Source organism: Sinocyclocheilus rhinocerous, unplaced genomic scaffold (genome assembly GCF_001515625.1).
Source record: "Sinocyclocheilus rhinocerous isolate Xijiao unplaced genomic scaffold, SAMN03320098_v1.1 scaffold1813, whole genome shotgun sequence".
NCBI lineage: Eukaryota > Metazoa > Chordata > Actinopteri > Cypriniformes > Cyprinidae > Sinocyclocheilus > Sinocyclocheilus rhinocerous.
Genome location: NW_015623663.1, coordinates 378,930 through 387,276, shown reverse-complemented (window position 1 = coordinate 387,276; position 8,347 = coordinate 378,930). Strand labels below are relative to the sequence as shown.

At 38.6% G+C, this 8,347-nt stretch overlaps 2 protein-coding genes across 2 annotated transcripts in view; one reads left to right on the top strand and one right to left on the bottom strand.

Annotated features, from left to right (window-relative positions):
- polh (polymerase (DNA directed), eta) overlaps window positions 1-8,347 on the top strand; it is a 21,407-nt gene that overhangs the window by 6,999 nt on the left and 6,061 nt on the right. The window lies entirely within an intron of this gene.
- LOC107719849 (HEAT repeat-containing protein 5A-like) lies at window positions 3,029-4,408 on the bottom strand. The gene is made up of 2 exons (XM_016527416.1): window positions 4,260-4,408; window positions 3,029-3,401 (listed from the first exon to the last, which is right to left on the bottom strand). The coding sequence occupies exons 1-2, from the start codon at window positions 4,386-4,388 to the stop codon at window positions 3,093-3,095; spliced, it is 438 nt and encodes a 145-aa protein (XP_016382902.1). The 5' UTR covers window positions 4,389-4,408; the 3' UTR covers window positions 3,029-3,092.

Sequence of the window (8,347 nt, the reverse complement as noted above, 5' to 3'; positions counted from 1 at the left end):
GGCATCACAATATGGTGAGGGGCGTAACATTTCCGTCTCACGGTTGAGGTATTCGGCCAATCACAACGCATTAGATATCTGGCCAATCATAGCACACCTCGCTTTTTCAGACCGATGAGTTTTGTAAAAATCGACGCGTTTCAGAAAGGCGGGGCATAGAGGAGAAACAATAATGTACAGTATGTGGAAAATAATGTGTTTTTTTAACTTTAAACCGCATAAACACATTTCATTACACCAAATACACAAAATAATGTTCTTTTTAGCAGCATCATATAACCCCTTTAATATTTCACAAATGTAAAGGTCCACTGAAGTGCCTTGAGATGCACCGCATTATTCAATGTGCTGACGAAATTTCAACTGAAACAGGAAGACAGGGCGGAATATAGAGCAGCTCCACCCCTTTTTTTATTTATTTATTTAAAATTAAAAAAAAAAAATGTTTATTGCCAATAGTGTTTAGATTACATCATAGCTCGGCCAGAGGCTTTGGTTGGACTTGGTAAAGCCGCATTTGAAAGCTTATGACACAGTCAGAAATAGGCCACAGTCTAATTGGCTCTGATACGTGTTGTGGTCTGAGCTAGAGGGCTGCATTGGGATTGGATCCCACGGAACGCAAATCCCACGGGAGCGGGCGGTTTTACCTTTACTGTGGGCGGTAAAATATATTAGTCAAAAAAATATATAGTGCGGATCCCTAGGGTTGGGTATCGTTTGTATTTTTTTCGATACCGGTGCCAAATCGATACTTTTAAAACGGTTCCGGTGCCTAAATGGTGCCTGAACCGATACTTATTAAAAAATAAATAAATAAAAATTCCCCCAAAAAATGATGGAACGAAAATCGCGGGGGCGAAACACATGTTGCGGGAGCAGGCAGCAATGGTCAGAGATTCAGCGGGAGAGGGATTAAGAAAACAGCCGAATCCCGGACATTTTGGGCAATTAATAAATCCCGGCCGGACGCATTTTTGTAGGTCCAAAAAGAGGACATGTCCGGCGAAAAGAGGACGTATGGTCACCCTAATTTATTGCTAATCGATGTATTCTTTTTAAAGTAGCATATGGAACATATTTTCTGCCTCATTCTGTGACAAGAAGCCTCATCAGATCACAAAAGGAAGCATTTGACTGATGTTGTGGAGTCAAAAGGTTATAATTTTCTCTTTTGTTGGACAACAGGTTTAGAAATGTGAATACAAGGGAAATTTAGCTTTAGGCATTTTAATTTAAGCATGTTTAGCTTAGTTAACGGAAGGCTACCTGCTGCCATCAGAGCAAGTGTAATTACTGCATTCACGCACTCCTCGATGCTCTCATTTCCCGAGTTGTGCTTTTAAGTCAGAATGTGAAAACAACATGGACAATCTCGTTACTACAAATATTTGTTGGATTTGTATTAGAGCTTTCCGACTTGAGTTCACGTGCATTTTCTCAGTCGGGAAATTATTTTTCACGTGCGGTGCCAGTGATGATGCTTCTTACATCCGTTTCGGAGAACCAGAGGACAAATATTTAAATCGATCGCTCAGGCATGGCACCGAAATCTGCGTTCGGATTCGGTTCTAGTACATACCGGTTACATAGGTAACGGTGCCATATTGGTACCGGGTTTCAGTACCCAACCCTACTGATGAACAGAAAGTTATTTGAAATAAAAATATTGTGTAACGTTATAAATGTCTTTTCTATCACTTTTGATCACTTTAATGCATCCTTGCTGAATAAAAGTATTTTCTTACAGAAATTTTTTTTTTACAAAAAAGCTTTTGAACAGTAGTGTACAGTAAATCAATGGTACAAAACATAAAACAAACAAACAAAACAAATAAGTAAGTAAAAATAAAGAATTTTTGTCAAATAAAGGGGCATTTATGTCATTACATTTTAATATTTGGGGCATTTTTCACCACCACATGCCACTAATGCATGTAAAAAGAGGTGCTTAAACTGTATGCACCCTCCATAGAGTATCTAAACATCCTTTGAATATGTTTAATGGGGTGCCCAGAGTTGCATGACAAACCTATGCTGGTGTCCTGCAGCAGTGGGGCGGCAGTGGAGCTCAAGTCCTGTAGCAGACTGCCCAGCTCTAGGAGGGCACATACCAGCACATGCTGACTAGCTGCGACATCCGCAGGACTCACACGTGTCTCCATGTTCCCCTCATGAAGAGCTGCGTCTGACAGAAACACAGGATACATTTAAAAAATTACAACTCAATATCCAATAAAACCTAAATATTCGCCCTCGGTCGAGTTTCTTACCCACAACCCTCTTCTGTTTGCTGATCAATTGACAGATCTCTTTGGCAGCTGCGATTTGGGCCTTCTCCCCCAGCAAAGTGCCAAGAGTGGCCCGCAGTATGAAGGAGACACAACAGCGGCAGGAGACAGCATCTGCGGGGTACTGCGTCGCCCGTGCGTGAGACACCCACACCATGAGAAGAGAAACAAGACAGGAGAAGTGATTCTCCAGCCACACGCCACCCAGAATGGACACAAACACCACACATGTCTGTTTAAGAGAGAGAACAAGTGGTATTCATTTTAAATTACTAAACTGAAATGGATAAAATAAAATAACATAAAATAAATGCATTTTAAAAATAACTTCTATGTAGAAGAACTTTTTTCTGCATAACAGATAACTGATACATAAATAAAGGGAGAAAATTATTTTTTTTCTGATATTATATAACCTTCATTTGTTCTTTTTTTTTTTTTACCCTAGACATAAAGCCAGTCATGCTGTGGCTCAAAACACAAACATTCGGATCACAAGGGAAGGACTGTAGGAGGGTGAGCGACCTGTGTGATGCCCACGCGCACATCTCTGCTGACTGAGCTGATCCCTTTCAACATGTCTCCACTGGCCCGCAGGAAGCCGGCTCCACCCCGCAGGAAGCCAGAACTCAGCAGCTCCATCACCTCCTCTAGGGAGTTGCGCTTGGAGCCTGGCCTCGGAGCTGAGAGCAAACCCACAGGAACAGGGGAGGAAGAATGAAAAGAAGAGAAGCGTGAGAGAGAGTGTGAGGGGATAAATGATAGAACAGATGGAATCGAGTGGGAGGGGAAAGATCAGCATTACATTTGAGGAAAAGAAAAGCAGTATGTGGGTGACCGAGGAGAGGAGGGAATGATTTTTACAATCTCCATGGGTAAATGATCAGCTTGGTGTCCTCTGAAGATGTTTCTGAGATTGCTGAATAAAATCCACCCACCTATGGCCTGTCTGGGCTCCAGTGCAGACGCTAATAAAGTGCCAAGCAGTTTTGAGATGCCGACTCGGACATCATAGTTTGAGCCCTCGAAGGCTCGGAAACAAAGAGTGGCCACGTTCTCCAGCTCTGTGGACCACAGGAAGACAGCCTCTCTCTGGAGCTCCAGAAGACACTATCAAAAAAATAAAGTTAACTTCACCACTTCATAGTAATTTGGGGAAAACTGGGACAAAATCTGATAGAAAAACTTAATTTTAACTATTATAGTCATTATAATAGAAATTAACTTTATTAATAGGCAATAAAGTCTACTGGTATTGATTTCAAGTTTTGTTATTAACCTTTTTTTTCTCTAACCATAAAGCACACAACATTTATATGCAATATTTACCCACAGATTGGAAAAGAATATACAATATACAATCAAATATAACAAAGGTTAAGATAAAAAGAGAAAAAAAATTATTATAGTAAATGATTATAGTAATATTTAGTAACATACAGTAATATTTTAAATATTCTTTTCATCACAACAAAGACACACCACACCCCAGAACACAATACAAAAAAATTAATAAATACATACATACATAAATAACTATATAATTTACTTCAAACATTGATAGTTATTCTGAACAGACTAGGACAAACTTTAAAACCAAAACATTATTTTCAAACTAGCTTTTTTTAGAATAATAAATTCTATTAATATTTTCATATTTTTTATTAGATGGAAGAAGAATAAGTGTTTACCCTGCTTCCTCCTTTAGCTGGAAATAGTACAATAACTTAGGATCCATATTTTAAAATATTTTACAGATATTTTGGGTTAATAAGAATATCATAAACTGAATTGTGGTTGATTTAAGCATCTGTTAACAATAAAGAACAAAATGTGTATTTTCCCTCAGTCAGCTGTGAATGTAAAGCTATTTCTGTCAACAAGTAATGCATGTTTGGCTAACATACATATGATTATTAACTTTTCCATATGATTAGTAACTGAAGCATGGGGTTGAGTGTCCAGTACCTTTGCGGCAGCGCAGCGCACAGCCATGGAGCGATCAGTGAGACATGTGCGAGCAGCTTTATAGATGTCTCTGTGACAGGACACGGCACTCACACCTAAACCCTTCAGAATCTTCTCAATACACAACATGATCTCACAGCGGCCCTGAGACTGGACACATTAACACACACACACACACACACATACACACTCACAAACACACACATATTCACACTCACACACACACACTGAGAACAGCTTTCTATATACTCAAAACCATGAGCTTTTCACTTTAGCAAACAAGGAAACAAAAGGCACTTGGAGATGAAAAACAATTTCTAGACTTTCAGAAATGCTTATTAATGGAATACGACAGTAGATAAAACCTGAAGTGCTCAACTTCTGAGCCATGAGTAACTGCAAAATGAATGACTCTTTTTAACCAGTTTTTCTAAACACGCCCCCCATCTGCCATTGGCTGGACAAAGAGATAGCCCCGCCCTCGGCATTTTAAACTGGAGATAAAAGATTTTAACACTTACTGCAAAAAGCGACAAATGAGCTGATAATTATTTTCATAATTATGTTATCACCAATAACCGATAAAAGGCTGATAATATAATTATATTTATCTTCATTTAATCTATTGTCTATTTAAATAAATTAATTCAGAATAAAACCCTAAAATCAATTGTTTTAAATGTTACATTTGATTTCAGTAATTATAACTGTTAACCATTTTCTCACTTATTAACCAGGATGTTTATATGACATTAAGTAGTTTAACTAATACATTTAATAAAAAAAAATCAATGAAATGTAACAAAAGAATATATGTTACATAGCATGGGCTCTCTATATGTGACCCTGGACCACAAAACCAGTCTTAAGTCGCTGGGGTATATTTTTAGCAATAGCCAAAAATACATTGTATGGGTCAAAATTATTGATTTTTCTTTTATGCCAAAAATCATTAGGATATTAAGTAAAGATCATGCTCCATGAAGATATTTTGTAAATTCCCTACTGTAAATATATCAAAACTTAATTTTTGATTAGTAATATGCATTGCTAAGAACTTCATTTGCACAACTTTAAAGGTGATTTTTTCAATATTTTGATTTTTTTGCACCCTCAGATTCCAGATTTTCAAATAGTTGTATCTCAGCCAAATATTGTCCTATCCTAACAAACCATACATCAATGGAAAGCTTATTTACTCAGCTTTCAGATGATGTATAAATCTCAATATTGAAAAAATTGACACTTAAGACTTTTGTGGTCCAGGGTCACATATAAATACAGCACAATCACATAACAGAGAAAAGCAACTCTTTGCTGGTGCAGGATAAAAATCGCTCCATGAATGTTTCCCTTAAGTGACAGTATTTTAACAGCATTCCATATTGGTTTTGTGTTTGTTGTTGAGAGATTCTATATCTTATGTTTTAATCCAAACGCAATCCCAATACAACTGCCTTGAAAACCAAGATTGAGAAGCAACCACTAAACACAACTCCATTATGACTGGGAAAATGAGTTTTCGGAAAGCGAGCGTAGATTTGGCGTAAAACATGGGGCTCTTATGTAGTTTGTAAACAGTACTGCAACGTGCCCATCTCAGCAGTCTTTGGTTAAATGATATAAAAACACCTCAAGACATCAATACAAGAGCAGAATGTCAAACAGAATGAATTCCATCAAGATTCATTTCATTCAGATTCCTTTCAAAACCTCGACATTCCTTAAAGGACTTGTTGATAATACAGTGTTGGTTAAATGTCACCATCTTTTCTTAAAATACGGTGATGGGGGAATATGTAATTTTGATGCTTTTTTTCAAGCTATATCTTGGTTATTAATCTCAGAATATTCACTCTGATTAACCACAATACGATTAGTCAGTTTCTTCTTCATTTAGTCTGCAGTAGAAGATGTTTTAGTGTCATATTGTGTTTAGTCACTTGTGATGTTAAATGATACGGGTCACTTTAGGTTTGGATTAAGTGCCTTTTGCATCAGAATAAGCTAAATTGTTTTAAAACACTTCTTAAAGGTGTCCTGCAATGCCGATTTGATATAGGGAAAATGTTATCCTCTTTGATAATTCATACTGCTTGCAATCTGCACTCAAAATAAAAGGACAAATGCAAATATATATATTGTCTTTTAGTCAGAAAGCACTAAGCCATTCCATTTTTAATTGGAAAAAAAAGACAGAAAACCAATTCACAGCGACTATTGATTTTGTTAGCTTTAGTGGAAATCCATGATGCAGCATGATGTTGAAGATGGTAAACACACCGCGGAAGTGACAGCGGCGTCAAGAGTTGAAAAGCAATCATCTTCAGCACTTAAACGTGGGTGAATCGTACTTGAGATGTTTAGGAGGACACAATCACAGCATTCAGTGGCGCTGAAGGTCATGTAACACGTGAAGGTTGAAAGCTCAGGACATTTCTTTCGATCGATTCCTCTGACCCTCCACTCTCCAAAAAGTAAATAAGAGCCAAACAAACAATATATTTTCAACTACACTGAAACGATGCTCTGAAATGGCATGATTGTGTGTGAGATTCGATTCCTGCAATAGACTGCTGTGCTCACATGCTGCATGCTAACTTAAAGGAACACTCCACTATTTTTGAAAATAGGCTAATTTTCCAACTCCCCTAGAGTTAAACAGTTGAGTTTTACCGTTTTCGAATCCATTCAGCCGCACCGAAATGAGGCACTGAAATCTGCGTTCGGATTCGGTTCTAGTACATACCGGTTACATAGGTACCGGTGCCATATTGGTACCGGGTTTCGGTACCCAACCCTACGGGTCCCGCAATCCCGCCGTCCAGCAATTTGGTGCATAACAAGAATGATGGAGTTACATAAACACTAGGCTTGCTGCAGTAGCCGGTGCTACTCAGTGTTCGGTTGTACACAGATTCCAGTACTTTCCCACCGCGGCCCCATCCCCACTGTCATTTTTCTTTTTTATAGAAATACAAATAATTTAGTTCAGATGGAAAACGTACCTACACTAAATTGAAAGCTTCTGCTCTGCTCCATACAGCCAGGGTTGCCAGGTCTGCGTGACAAAACTAAACCATGCCAATGGTTTAAAAACAGCCCGAAATATGTCCTTTCCATACCTAAAACACATATTTTACAGTCAATGTTATGCACATTGATCATAAGCAGAGCTCAAAGGCTTCCTACCAGTGGCCCTCCTTCACAAACCTTAACATTTAGGCAGTTTTATCTTAGGTAGAATGCCAAATATTTCAGTACAAGCATTTCAGTCAAATATAATTTATGCACTATTTCAAACCTTTAACCCACAGGAAAAAAATCTACGGAGGCCCTAAAGGGACCTTTCCAAAAATAAAAAAATACACAGACTATCGCGTGCGCATGAGAAACCCCGTTTTTTTTGTTGGGGTTCCCCTGGCAAAATTCACATTCCCGGGGCTAAATGTCACGTTATTGGGGTCGCTTCAACCCGCGGACATGAAAAACAAACAACCCTCAGCAACAATGTTAAAGTAGCACAAAAACCGTGGACTTGGCAACACTGCAAGTGACAGATTTCAGCTGCCGCTTCAGTCTCTATTTATTTATTTTATAGCCGAGTGTCCACCAAAGTGTTTTTCCCCGAGGCTGGCACATTTTTTCCTTTGTTTTAAAGGGGAGCGCCACGTTTTTTAAAAAGCCAGGAGTGTGCCGCACGCTGAGCGTCTTTTTCACACCGAGCGCTCGGGCGTTTTTTCTCGGCACAGAGAGTTGAAGAAGCAGCACTCATCACTGTCACTTTTTAGTCAGCTGACCAATCACAGTGAAGGAGGGGCGGGACTAATAAAGTCCAAAAGTCACGCTTGTATTATGACTGGACAACAATGGAGAAGTTCATATTGCTTGTCTCCGAGTATTTATGTCTTTTACTAGATGGAATTGCTGGGCTACACATTGTTGTTATGAAAAATAAAGCTTGGAGAAACATTTCATTCGCGATGCATCTGCCACATTACTTCAGCGGATATTCTGTATCATAGCAACCGCAGCATCTCAACTGAAAAAACGCAAGCACTCACAGCTGGCTAAAAACGCTTCGGTGG

Bases quoted from the DNA above. Each gene is read 5' to 3' on its own strand.
- LOC107719849 (XM_016527416.1), bottom strand. From the start codon at position 4,388: ATGTTGTGTATTGAGAAGATTCTGAAGGGTTTAGGTGTGAGTGCCGTG. The intron at 3,402-4,259 runs GTACTGGACACT...TTTTTTTGATAG, and splicing joins TGCGCTGCGCTGCCGCAAAG to TGTCTTCTGGAGCTCCAGAG.